Source organism: Hemiscyllium ocellatum, chromosome 43, assembly GCF_020745735.1.
Source record: "Hemiscyllium ocellatum isolate sHemOce1 chromosome 43, sHemOce1.pat.X.cur, whole genome shotgun sequence".
NCBI classification, from domain to species: domain Eukaryota; kingdom Metazoa; phylum Chordata; class Chondrichthyes; order Orectolobiformes; family Hemiscylliidae; genus Hemiscyllium; species Hemiscyllium ocellatum.
Window position 1 is genome coordinate 28359921 of NC_083443.1, and position 14814 is coordinate 28374734.

Sequence of the window (14814 nt, forward strand, 5' to 3'; positions counted from 1 at the left end):
TTCATTAACATCCTTTCGGGAAGGAAACCTGCCATTCTTAATTGGTCTGACCTACATGTGATTCCAGACCCATTGCCATATCGTTGACTCTTAACTGTCCCTATCAGTTCAAGATGCAAGTGGAACAGCCAGCTAATGTTGGCCTTGTAAACAACTATCTATCCTAGTGGGAAAACTGAGGACTGGGAAGCTTTTAAAGAGTAACAGAGGATTACTGAGAAGGAAATACGCAGAGGAAAAATGAGGTACAAAGGTAAACTGGCCAATAATATAAAGGAGGATAGTAAAAGCTTTTTTAAGTATGTGCAAGGCAAAAAAATGGTGAGGACTAAAATTGGGCCCTTGAAGACAGAAACAGGGGAATATATTACAGGGAACAAAGAAATGGCAGAAGAATTAAATGGGTACTTCAGATCTGTGTTCACTGGGGAAGACACAAGCAATCTCCCTGAGGTAACAGTGGCTGAAGGACCTGAACTTAAGAGAATCTATATTTGCCAGGATTTGGTGTTGGAGAGACTGTTAGGTCTGAAGGTTGATAAGTCCCCGGGGCCTGATGGTTTACATCCCAGGGTACTGAAGGATGTGGCTCGGGAAATCGTGGATGCGTTGGTGATTATTTTCCTGAGTTCGATAGATTCAGGGTCGGTTCCTGCGGATTGGAGGGTGGCTAATGTTATACCACTTTTTAAGAAAGGTGGGAGAGAGAAAGCAGGAAATTATGGCACATCGAATAGTAGTAACAGGATAGGACAGAGTCAGCATGGATTTATGAAGGGGAAATCATGCTTTTTGAGGATGTAACTCTGAAGATGGATGAGGGAGATCCAGTAGATGTAGTGTACCTGGACTTTCAGAAAGCTTTTGATAAAGTCCCACACAGGAGGTTAGTGAGTAAAATTAGGGCCCATGGTATTGGGGGCAACGTACTAGATTGGATTGAAAATTCGTTGGCTGATAGAAAACAAAGGGTAGTGATAAACGGCTCCATTTCAGAATGGCAGGCAGTGACCAGTGGGGTACCGCAGGGATCCGTGCTGGGACCGCAGCTTTTTACAATATATGTTAATGATATAGAAGATGGTATCAGCAATAATATTAGCAAATTTGCTGATGATACAAAGCTGGGTGGCAGGGTGAAATGTGATGACGATGTTAGGAGATTACAGGGTGACATGGACAAGTTAGGTGAGTGGGCAGATGCATGGCAGATGCAGTTTAATGTGGATAAATGTATGGTTATCCACTTTGGTGGCAAGAACAGGAAGGCAGATTACTACCTCAATGGAATCAATTTAGGTAAAGGGGCAGTACAGAGAGATCTGGGTGTTCTTGTACACCAGTCAATGAAGGCAAGCATGCAGGTACAGCAGGTAATGAAGAAGGCTAATAGCATGCTGGCCTTCATAACAAGAGGAATTGAATATAGAAGCAAAGAGGTGCTTCTGCAGCTATACATGGCCCTGGTGAGACCACACCTGGAGTACTGTGTGCAGTTCTGGTCTCCAAATTTGAGGAAAGACATTCTGGCTATTGATGTGGAGCGCAGCATAGGTTCACGAGGTCAGTTCCTGGAATGGCGGGATTACCTTACACTGAAAGACTGAAGCGACTGGGCTTGTATACCCTTGAGTTTAGAAGACTGAGAGGGGATCTGATTGAGACGTATAAGATTATGAATGGATTGGACAATCTGGCAGCAGGAAACATGTTTCCGCTGATGGGTGAGTGCCGAACCAGAGGACACGGCTTAAAAATACAGGGTAGACCATTTAGGACAGAGATGAGGAGCAACTTTTTTACCCAGAGAGTGGTGGCTGTGTGGAATGCTCTGCCCCAAAGGGCAGTGGAGGCCCAGTCTCTGGATTCATTTAAGAAAGAGTTGGATGGAGCTCTCAAAGATAGTGGAATCAAGGGTTATGGAGATAAGGCAGGAAGAGGATACTAATTAGGAATGATCAGACATGATCATATTGAATGGCAGTGCAGGCTCGAAGGGCTGAATGGCCTACTCCTGCACCCATTGTCTATTGTAAAAAATTTAAAGAAGAGGTCTGAACCAGTGCTATTTTCCCCTTTAATCACTCTTGGTATTTGCCACATCTTCCGCTGTGTGATACTGGATAAGGGATGTTTGATATAGTTCACTGCCATCAACTTTGCTTTGTCTAGGTCTGTCTAGTGATTAGTGTTAGAGAACATACCAGCCTTGAACATCTACAGAACAAGGCCCAGTTCTTAGATAAGAAGAAGGTTTATTGCATGAGTGATAAGTACAACTATATTTGGTCAGATATCGTTACTCGGATAATAAAACAAAGAAATGCAAAAGCTGGAAATCTGAAACAACAGCAGCAAGTGCTGAAGAAGGCCAGCAGGTCTGACAGCATCCAGAAAGAGAGAGAGAATCAGAGTCAGTGCCTCAGGTCCAGTGACTCTTTGTCAGAGCATTAGTATGAAACTGGTAGATACATCTGCTATTTCCCAAAAGCTTGGGTTTAACTCACGGTCTCCACCCACAGACTATGTGACATGATTACAAGCAGCAGAGCTCAACGTAACACAGACATTAACACTTTCAGAACCATTACCTTATATAACCTTACAACCGAATTTTTGATGCAGATTCAACTGGGAGACTCTAGTGCAGCACAGCAGCTCCCCCTCCTGGTATGACTATCATATTAGAGCTAAACTGTCTGTCTAGCCCCATGCAAAGATGTCCTTCAACGCTGGTTGCTCAGTTCTTGAATGCTTGCAGCTTTTAACTCTCAGGATATCCGTGAAGGATTCCACATATAAAATGTGTTCTTTTGTGTACTGCTTTTGCCAACCTCTGGATTCCACACTGCTTTAAAGCCTAATATGATTTTTCCCAAAAATGTATGGACAAGTAAGTTATATTCACATCAACAATATTTAATACTTTTCACACTCTCTCCTAAGGCAGGAAATTAGAAAGTGGAGGTATCTTTATGAATGATCACGTGCAATTTGCACATCCAGATTGCAAACTTATTTTTAAATATCCACCTTTATCATATAATCTTATTTATACCAAGGGATACAAAGGGAGCACTGTTGTTCAGGAGATCTTTGTAAGGGGTCTTCACAGCTTACATAGGAGGGGTCCTGAAAAATCACTGACACCTCTGCAGAGCCCAGTTGACTAAACAGTATTAAAAGGACAGCGTAGGGTAATATGTACAAATCAAAGACTTAAAAGCCTTGGGCCAGATACAGGATCATGTTACTTCCAGTCTTCCAATACAGACTCACTCAGAGTGTCTTACCTTTGGGATGAACTCCCACAGTCCCTTAAAAGACCATTGGTTTAGCCACCTTTAGATTTAGCCCCAATGATTTTTCTTTTCATCATGGATCCCACTCCTCACAATCCCTTTGATTGAGAAATTTCTCACTGGTAACCGACGTACCAGTGAGCCCAGATTCCAAGTTGTTTTACAACCAACAACTTACTTGTATTTGGAAAGAATCGGGCAGTTTGCGCACAGCAGGTTCCCACAAACAGCAATGTTGATGACCACATCAATTTTTTTTACATATTCTTTAAAGGGAGAAATATTGACCAGGGCATCAAGAAGGACTCGACATTCACAAAACAGAGCTGTGGGATCCTAACATGCACTGAGAGGGCTCATGGAGACTCGGTTTAACATCTCATTTGGCCCTATTCACCAAAGAACATTCCACCCAGATCCTCCCTATCACTCTGCATTTCCCATGGCTAACCCACCTAGCCCACACATCCCTAGACATCAGGGTAATGTAGCTTGGCTAATCCACCTAACCTGCACCTCTTTGAACAGCGGGAGAAAATCAGAGCACCCAGAGGAAACCCACGCGGACACTGGAAGAATGTGCAAAATCCACACAGATAGGCACCCAGGGTTGGAATCGAACCTGGGTCCCTGGTGCTGAGGCAGTCGTACTTACCACTGAGCCACTGTACCAGAAGAGACAGACAGCAGGGAGAGAAAGAGAACCAACAGATGTGGAAGAGACAATTCATTGCTCTGGGTCTTAATCTGTACTAAACAAACTTCCTTATGCGTGTTAAGCTGAAAATCAGGCATTAAATCGGAGTGCTAGGAATGGATCCTCCAATCAGTCACATTGCTCTTTGCATGCTATAGTGCATGATCTTCAAATTAACCCCAAATCCATCCTGTATTTTGCAAGATTGAGTAAAAGACACCACAATGCACACAGTGTTTCAGCATTTATTGAGAAGGCAGCCTCATCCACTCTCAAAAGTAAATATTACTTTCTCTACTTAATATGGGTGAGACTCTAAGGGGCACATGGAAGAATGTAACCATACCTCAGAGCAGCATTCATCTTCAGCCACAGTGGGTACAAACAGAATACTGTTGTTACATAAAGCTTTGAAGGAGACTTCAAGGCGGAAGTACCAAGGAGAGGATATTTCCACTTGCATGATTCTTGTTCTATCAGTACAGTGAGTCTCCAGGGAATGTAACCTACCTTGAAGGTATATGATTATATATGTTCATATGATTAAACTTTCCCAACCTTTTCCCATGCCTTTGCATCAGCACCCTATAACTGCAGCCTGTGAATGGTTCTAACCTCAATATATAGTGGTAAATGTGTAACATAACCACTTGGGAATGGAGCGAGATTAAATCAGGTTGCTCCTGACCTCCCCCCCGCCGCCCCCACCAAACAAATCATGAGAACAATCAAGCCTTGTGCAATACCGTCCCAGATGAATTCAAAGATTCATTCTCCCAAAAGTCATAGTTTCTTTGACTCTTCCAGAAACCATGAGGTATTAATTTCAAAAGCTTGGTCCATTAATGATTTGATCTCACCAACGTACAGCTGATCCACAACTGGTTCAAGGAATTAAGTGATTACATTTGTGGATTTGTCTATAAGGTAAAATTGTATTTGTACAAAAGCAACTAAGAGAAATTGGACCGAAACAAGTTCATAAGGTAGGGGCTGTCTAAACATCTTTGTACCTGTGCTTTTAATACTGAACAACTATTCCATTGGAAGTGGAGCACAGGGATAATATCAACTGGAGAGGAACCAAACAAGCTCTCAGCAATTCAGCCAAACCTCCACTTAACTCAACTCTACACATTTGCTTTTGTTAATAGTTCAGTGTAAACATTCTTCAATTATTAGATTACTTAAATATGAATGAAAATGAGCAACCTACTATAGGGAAGATGTTGTGAAAGTTGAAAGGGTTCAGAAAAGATTTACAAGGATGTCGCCAGGGTTGGGAGGTTTGAACTACAGGGAGAGGCTGAACAGGCTAGGGCTATTTTCCCTGGAGCATCGCAGGCTGAAGGGTGACCTTATAGAGGTTTATAAAATCATGAGGGGTATGATAGGGTGAATAGCCAAAGTCTTTTTTTCCCAGGGTAAAGGAGTCCAAAGGTAGAGCTCATAGGTTTAATGTGAGAGGGGAAAGATTAAAAGGGACCTAAAGGGCAACATTTTGCGCAGAGGGTAGTGCATGTATGGAATGAGCTGCCAGAGGAAGTGGTTGAGGTTGGTACAGTTACAACATTTACTAGACATCCGATGGGTATATGAATAGGAAGGGTTTAGATGGATATGGGCTAAATGTTGGAAAGTGGGACTAGATAGATTTAGGATATCTGGTTGGCATGGACAGATTGGATCATAAGGTCTGTGCTGTACATCATTATGACTCAATAACCAATTCTGTGGAAATACCAACATGTAATGAAAGGTCATAGCCGCAGTTACTTTGGGATGGAGTTAGGAGGGAGCATAATTGAACCATTGCAAGGATAACTGCTATTTATACTCATGAGTAAGACTTTCAATGTAGCACTCCACTGGAGGGTAAAATCGGGTAGCATATATATCTGGGTTTCATTTCCCCACTCCCCTTCCAATCAAGCAAAAGTGACAGATTACCAGGATTGAAACAGCTAATCTCTAACAGCCACACCTTTGCCTGATCCCTGCAGCTATATTATTAAGTGGTGTTGGGAAAGTGGAGTTCAGCAAAAATGGACAGCCTATCGGACCAGTTAAACAGATGCTGGGAAATGGAATCTAATTAAAATCGTGTGACAAGGAAACACATTTTCTTGTCAGTGTTAAAGGAAGATTGGGAAGTTAGAGGAGTAGAAAGTAGAGTTTGATGCCTAGGCATCTGTACCTTATTAAAGTTGACATCTTTCAGAAACTTTTCTCATTCAAAAGTTTGGGCGATATGAGATGCAACCTGTAATCAGCCAGCCCTGTCAAGTGAGTGGAAAGGGAATTTTCTATGAATGTAAAGTCTATAACAGCAAACCTGACTTGGTCAAGATTACCTTTACCTTTGATAGGTGTCGCTGGTTAGAAAATTCTCTTGTCGCTTACCTCTGGGGTGTCCTTTACCTAAAAGGGGTAGGCAGGTATTTTTACAAGTACAGTGTATTACAACAGCAGGGAGTAAACGATTAGAGCAGTCAGATTGTACAGTCAATTTAGTTAGGTACAGGCAGTAGGTATCACCTCAAAACATTTACTCCTAAAATACTTCCATCATTTTGGCAAAGTCTCAGATAGTTCTCTTAATGATATTTATTGACAATGATCCAATTAATGTTGATTGGTGGTGCACCGAACTGTTTCTACAACTTCAATTCAAATTCAAAATCTGCTCGATAACTGTTCATAACTATAATTTCTCCATTTTTGGATATATACTCAACAGATTGAACCACACAATGGGATCTCAACTATTGAGTGTTCAGCAATGTTGAAGTTCATAGATAAAGTCAACACCCTTTACAAGTTCTGAGATTAATCATGTGAAATAACTGACTTAATTATTTGTTGTTCAAATTGCTACATAATTCTATCTATAAACAACACAATGTTTGCCATTACAACACATCAATTTAGGTAATGAAAACTATGGTCTTGCAATCAATAAATCACTGCCAGTCTTGACCTTGATATTCAGTCAAGAAAGGGTTTGCTCATTTATCAATAACCAGTAGCTCTCTGAATTGAAAGTTGGTAAAGGCAACTTGAATTCAATTTAAATTGAAGAATATTAAGAAAATTTAATGATCTAAGCATCAGCATCATTTTTTCTGCACCTAAGCTTCCTGAAAAATTACTGAGTGATAAGTTATGGATGAGCATGGCTCCAAAGAGCAGCACGGAGACTCAGTGGTTAGCAGTGCTGCCTCACAGCACCAGGGACCCAGGTTCAATTCCAACCTCAGGCAACGGTCTGTGTGGGGTTTGCACATTCTCCCTGTGTCTGCGTGGGTTTCCTCCCACAGTCTAAAGATGTGCAGGTCAGGTGAATTGGCCATGCTAAATTGCCCATAGTGTTAGGTGCATTAGTCAGAGGGAAATGGGTCTCGGTGAGTTACTCTTTGAAGGGATGGAGTACTTGTTGGGCCGAAGGGCCTGTTTCCACACTGCAGGGAATCTAATCAGAACACTGAAGAAGTTCAGCACACTCAAGCACAAAGTAGTCCATTCAAAGAGTAGGTATCGGACACCCTCAAATTCAAAGCCTGCATCACCATAATGCACAATGGCAACAATGCGTAGCATCTACGAGATACACTGCAACACATCATTACTAATGGTCCTTTGACAGCTCTTTCCAACCCTGCAAGCTCCTGCCATCTTGAGATATAAGGGCATGCAAACACACTACCTGGAAGTTCCAATCCAAGTTCCCTATCCTGATTTGGAATTACATCGCTATTCCTTTACTATCACTGGGTCAACATCCTGGAATTGCCTTCCGAACTGCGGGTACTTACACCCTAAGGATAGTAGTGGTCCCAGGCAGCAGTTCAGGACAGTGAGGGATGAGTGATAAATGTTGATCTCACTGCAAACACCCACATCCCATTTCCACAGCATAAGATGGGAGTTTTGATAGCAAGAAGCAATACTCCCTCTAGTGCATGAACCTTTCAGTGCGTAGCAATGACTTCTGAGAGAGGAAGTCAACGTGCTGGCACATCAGTTTGCAAACCTCAGATTAGATTAGATTAGATTCCCTACAGTGTGGAAACAGGCCCTGTTTCACATCAAGCCTCTGAAGAGTAACCCGCCGAGACCCATTTCTCTCTGACTAATGCACCTAACACTGAGCATGACCAATTCACCTAAGCTGCACATCTTTGGACTGTGGGAGGGAACCAGAGTACCCGGAGGAAACCCACACAGACACAGGGAGTATGTACAAACTCCACACAGACAGGTACCCGAGGCTGGAATTGAACCTGGGACCCTGATGCTGTGAGGCAGCAGTGCTAACCACTGAGCCACCGTGCCACCCGTCCACTCTAGATCCCTAGAGCAGTTGTGGAGCTTAGAGACAACATTGGCTAGAAGCTTTATCATCTGAACCATGATCTCAGGAATATGCCACATGTACTTTGTATTATTTGAAGGAGAATCTTACAGGTAAACATCTATCGAACCGTCATGTTCGCAGTTTTCCTTACAGTTAGATATGGAAGATCAATCCAACTAAGTTAGATAAAATGATTGCAGATTTGGGTAGTTTTGTTGCTGGAATGATTCTTATCTACTCTTCTCCCCACTAGCCTCACATACACCAAATAAACATAAAGGAATTGAAAATATAATTAAGAATCCAATAGCACAAATCTCCTACCTCTTGTGGCTCTATCACACAAGTCTCGAGGTTTTGCCCATTAATGAACAAATCACATTTTCTGTCTGCAGGCTTGCAGAAATACATACTCATCATGTCTTGGGAGGGAAGCACATTTCCAAGTCTTTAGCAGAGGAAAGAAAAGTGTGCAGAAGGTAAAAGATAAAAGGTAAAGTCATATTAGTCCTACCAGACCATAGGGCTGCTCTCTCATTAAAGAGAGATGACTGGTGATGGCTTAACCTGAGGGACACCATGCTCAAGACAATGGATGAGGTTGAGAAGAATCTCTTAGTGCAGGAATTGAACCCACTCTATTTGCAGTACTCTGCATTGTAAACCAGACATCCAGCTAATTGAGCTAAACTGGGCCTCAGAGGATAAAAGACATAGACATTACAACAGACGAGGACTTCATGTCTCAGAAACATCTCGAAGCATATTACACACAATGAAATAGTTTAGAAATGTTGAAAAATGAGTCTAATGTTTTAGTTACATTCACACATAAGTTCAATTATTGAAGTTAAAAATAATGTGGGATCTCTTTCTCCCTCAATCTTAATAACTCCTGCTGAGATTGTAGCATTCTCTCCTTGTGGGATAAAAACACCAATGATTCTGTGTTAGAAATAATGATATCAGTCAATCTGTTTATGAGTGTTGATTGAGAGATAAAGAGAGCGAGATATTGGGCAAGACAATGGGAGGAGACCTTTGTTCATCTTGGAATAATACCATGGGACGGAGCACCGACTGAACGTTTCATTCAAAGAATAGCACCCCGCTAGCAGTGCAGCACTCTCTTGCTATCAGTTTGCATGATGTGCTTCATTTAGAGTCGAATATGATGTCCTTTAGCCTGGAGTCCATAATACAATCAGGCGAGCTGAACTGACCTCTATGTACACAATTGGTGGTGATTCTAGGACTTGGTTGGCCTTCTACTCGCGAGGCTTTGCATAACATTCCACAGATGGCTGGAAACAAAATGGCAGTATAAAGAGTGTGCATAGAAATTGCGCATATGTGATCCTATTCACTGAAGATTAATACTGTTCCATACCTAGTCATTATTCCATAAGTTCATATTGAAACCCTGGAAATTCCTGAACTAGGTGGATCTAGTCATTCAAACAACAGTGTGCCTATCATGCAAGACCCTTTGCGTGAAGGATAGGAATACCTGAAGAGGCAAATTCTTTTCTCCCCAGCACTCAACAAACTCCTGAGTATCTGGGATCTCTGGTACACTTGTATTGTGAGAGCAAATGGCACACACAACGCTGAACTCCTCGCAGATGTGTAAACTCATCAGCGCATTTTGGGCCATTGATTAAGCACTGCAACAGCACAATGTAATACAATATTTTGTCATCTGTGGTCCCATTACTAAACACAACAGGTGCTGACCCAAAGACCGCAAATGTAAAAGCCTGAACAGGCCAAATAGCAAAGGCCTCTGACTCAGTCAGGAATGTCGCTGTCAGTCCTGTAGGCTTGTTTGCGGAGATGGGCCTCAATCTCATCTCGAAACACCAGCATCCCAAGGTGAGCCTGGGAAGCCTCGTTCATGGCTTTTGACTGAATGCACATGCGGTACTGCTCTGGAGTCAGCTCGTCTGCGCAATGCTTCTCGTGCCACAGGTGGAAGAGGCTGGAGACCGGAGTCCGCACCACAATCAGGTCACTGTGGAGATACTTTCTGTACAGGTGGACATCCTCCCCTCCCCACCCTTTCACATCCAGGTCAAAGCCACCTGTGGAGAGAAAGAATTCATATTCAGCTAGTGTCTTGTCACGTTGCAGGTGTCCCCCATCCAACAACGTTACTTCAAAACACAGTGATAACAAAGCTGGGAGAAAGTTGGAAGACGAAATCCCACAAATAGCAAATTTCATTCACTGGGGAGTGCTGGAAGAGGGATAAGATTTTTGGTCAACTTTTCATCAACTAATAAAGCAGGATATTAAGGAGAACAGTCAGTCAGGTTCTTGGTTTATATTGAAATAGTGTGGTTTTTCAATCAAGATTGGATTGGACTGTCAGGCTAGGACATAGGCTGTGCACACAAGTTCTGAAATAAGGGTTAACTAGTGTTCTCACTTTAAGAACAGTTGAGGCAAGCTTGGAGAATAGGTGACAGTGAACACTGTGATCTTAGCTCTGATCTCTGTCTGTAATCCAAGACGATGCTGTCTTAAAGGGTGGAGAAAACAAATTCAATAACTCTCAAAAGGAAAGTGAATGAACAATTATTAGGACAGGGATGAGGAGACATTTGTTCATCACAGAACGACAAGCCTGTGGAATTCATTACCACAGGAAGTAGTTGATGCCAAAACATTGAATGTATTCAAGAGGTGGCTTGACATAGCAGTTGGGGTGAATGGGATTAAAGGTTATGGGGAGAAAGCAAGATTAAGCCATTGAGTTGGGAAAGCATTCATGATCGTGATGAATGGTGCAGCAGGCTCCAAAGGCTGAGTGGCCTCCTCCTACTCCTATCTTCTATATTTTTATCGAGGAGGAAAATGGGACCAATGTACAAAGAGTCAGCATAGGCCTAATGGGTCAGATGGCCTCCTGTACAGCCTCCTATATAAAGATCCAAGTGACTGCTGTCCAACCAGGTCCAACCCAACTGAATGTGAGCCAAGCAGAGGATGGATAGTTGCCGGAGAAAGGTATCTCCAGACAAAAATATGTGATAAAGTCTATGGCACCTTGCCCCATGACATTGTATTTTAGTTTCAATGTGATGACACCACAATGTTATGGTAATTGTGGAAAAATCTACGTTCAGTATCTACATTCCAGCTGTGCAGTCAAGATTGTAAATTCCTTGTGGATTTTGTCTTGGGGGTAGGTTTCCAATGAATCTGAAGATTACCTTCATGTGACCTGTGTCAGATCCCACAGGAAAGTTGATTGCATGCAATTGTGCTAAAGTCAGTGCAGATACACCAATATTAAGTGTGCTGGGAGCTAAACAGAAAAGAATCACTTGCACTTATAAAGCTGTAAAGTAGGAAATGCAGCTGCCAATTTACACACAAGACCTCACAAACCAATGATGACATCATGACCGGATAATATTTTTTCCATTTGACCTTTGGCCAGGACAAGGGGAACAGCTCTGCTGCTTTCGTTTGAATACTGGTCATATGACCTTTCGTGTCTGCATTAGCAGGCAGGCCTTCAGTTTAACATCTCAACTGTCCTCTGATTGGTATGGTATTGAATCATCAGTGAAGTTGATTCATCTACAGAAAATCTTCTTACCTGAAACAATTCACTCCCGAACACCAACAGTGCTGCCCATTCACTGAAGTGAGGATTGCCCCTAGTTGCCAGTCACTGTCATAAGTAAGAGTGAACAACTTCCATAACAAGGAATGAACCACAACTCAAAATTATACTCACTCACCAATAGTGAGGAAATCGGAGCGATATTGACAAGTCATCCCAAATCCAAAATCTCGCCAGAACCCAGAATCTTTCTTGTGCACCTGTGTGAAGGTTAGAAAGAAATGAGCACAGCTTCAGTTAACAAAAGTGATGTTAGCTTCCCAATAATTTCAACAGACAGTGCAAAACATTATATCGCATCATATCACTCATTACAATCCAAGAATTGTGAAACAAACGCATTACCTGCTCGAATCAGAGGTAGGTTCAGGCAAGAAAAGTATCCAGCTTCAAACAAGCAATATATCCCTCAATCCCATGCATGTCACAACAATCATCAGAGGAATTGAACTGGTCAAAGTTTTCGTTGTAGTCTACTTGAACTTCAGCAAACCTTGTGATAAGGCCCCACATAGGAGAACCCTTGGCATCCAAAGAAATTTGGGAAATTGGATCCACAGTTGGCCGAGTAGCAGGAGGAAGACAGTGATAGTTGAGGGGTGTTTTTCCAATTTGAAGTCTGTCTTTTGGGGTCCCACAGAGGTCAGAGTTGGGACTCTTGCTGTTTGTAGTTTATATACATGATTTAGACTTAATGTGGGAGGGTTGATCAGTATTTTTACAGACGATATAGAATAGAGAGGAGGATAGCCTTCCAACAGGATATGGATAGGCTGGTCAGGTAGGCTTATCAGTGGCAAATGCAATTCAATGCAGATAAATATGAGATGATGCACTTGGGCAAGACAAACAAGGCAAAGAATACATAAGAAGCACCAAGGATCACAGGGATCTTAGTGCTCATGTATCAGACAAGGCCAATAAAGTGGTTAAGAAGGCATATGGTATACTTGCCTTTATTAGTCAAGGCATGGAGTTTAAGAGCAAGGATGTTTTGTTAGAACCGCATAAAAGTTTGGTTAGATTAGATTAGATTACTTACAGTGTGGAAACAGGCCCTTCGGCCCAACAAGTCCACACCGACCCGCCGAAGCGCAACCCACCCATACCCCTACATTTTCCCTTACCCCTTACCACTATGGGCAATTTAGAATGGCCAATTCACCTGACCCGCACATCTTTGGACTGTGGGAGGAAACCGGAGCACCCGGAGGAAACCCACGCAGACACGGGGAGAACGTGCGAACTCCACACAGTCAGTCGCCTGAGTCGGGAATTGAACCCGGGTCTCCAGGCGCTGTGAGGCAGCAGTGCTAACCACTATGCCACCGTGCCGCCCACGCGTTAGGTTGAAGCTAGAATATTGTGTGCTGTTCTGGAATCCACATTATAGGAGGGATGTGATTGCATTGGAGAGGGTGCAGAGGAGATTTACCAGGATGTTGCCTGGGATGGAAGGTTTCAATTATCAATAGAGATTGGACAGATTGGGTTTGCTTTCCTTAGAGCAAAGGAGATTGAAAGGTGTCATGATTGAGATGGATAAAATTATCATGGGCATGCATAAGGTAGACAGGAAGAAACTTCAACCCTAGATTGGGGTGGGGGGCTGAATTAATGATTAGAGGGCACAGATTTAAGGTAATAACATGAAGGTTTAGAGGAGATGTCAGGAGAAACCTTTCCACCCAGAGGGTGCTTGGAATCTGGAACTGACTATCTGTAAAGGTGGTAAAGACAGAAACCCCATAGCACTTAAGAAGTAGTTAGATATATGCCCTGGCATCGCAAAAGCACAAGGCTATGGGCCACGTGCTGGGAAATGGGATTAGAATCTGACTGGCATAGACATAATGAGCAGTAGATCTCCATGACTTTGGTTCTATAGTCAGCAAAAGACCCTGCTGTCAATCTCCGAAGAATTTCAAAACCAGTTGTTAATGAGGCCCAAGGACGAATTGAACCATTAGATTCATACTGTTACAGATTAAAGCATGCCTATTATCCTCCTATATATTTTAAAAATAAAAACAATGCATCAACAATAAGAAAATGTCTTCTTGGAGATTTAAGGGTCCTTTTACGTTGGAATTCTCAATGGTATCACAGCTGGTTTCCATCAGGGAAAGTACAGAGAGCATATTGGAAGCACAGGAGGGAGAACAAGACAATATACATCTCTGTGTAAAAAATGAGGTCTGCAGATGCTGGAGATCACAGCTGCAAATGTGTTGCTGGTCAAAGCACAGCAGGTCAGGCAGCATCTCAGGGATAGAGAATTCGACGTTTCGAGCATAAGCCTGATGAAGGGCTTATGCTCGAAACGTCGAATTCTCTATTCCTGAGATGCTGCCTGACCTGCTGTGCTTTGACCAGCAACACATTTGCAAATATACATCTCTGTAGTATATATACTCAGGTCCAAGAGAAATACCTCAAGGCACATCAATATAGTAAATCACTTTTAAAAGCAGCTACGCAGGTGTTATGAGGCAAATCCATTAGTTTTTGGTGTATGATAATACCACAAACAACAAGAACATAAGTGAGCAATGCATCTTTTTTTTTCCCACATATGTTGAGCTGAGGGAGGAATGTTGACCAACACCTGTCTTATCTTCAAACGATCTTTAACATCCACCAGAACCATCGGAAAAAGTTGTTGCGACCTCACTTACAGTCAGCCTCGTTTGAAAGGTGACACCTCCAACTGGGCAACAATACCAACCCCTCCCCCAGTCCGCCCTGTCCCAATCTTTGATCCTATCTAATGATGAGCTGTACAATGGAGGTGCAGAGTGTGAATATGTAATGAAATGCA

General features: G+C 42.5%; 1 protein-coding gene across 7 annotated transcripts in view; it reads right to left on the minus strand.

The window, feature by feature from the left end:
* Positions 1–7299: 7299 nt before the first annotated feature.
* csgalnact2 (chondroitin sulfate N-acetylgalactosaminyltransferase 2) overlaps positions 7300–14814 on the minus strand; it is a 60932-nt gene continuing 53417 nt past the window's right edge. For all 7 annotated transcript variants that reach the window (XM_060854068.1, XM_060854063.1, XM_060854064.1 and 4 more), the window contains 2 exons: positions 12112–12193; positions 7300–10440 (listed from right to left, as the gene is read on the minus strand). In XM_060854068.1, coding sequence (XP_060710051.1) covers positions 10148–10440; positions 12112–12193 — 375 coding nt within the window. In that variant the 3' untranslated portion in view covers positions 7300–10147. The remainder of the gene's footprint in view (positions 10441–12111; positions 12194–14814) is intronic.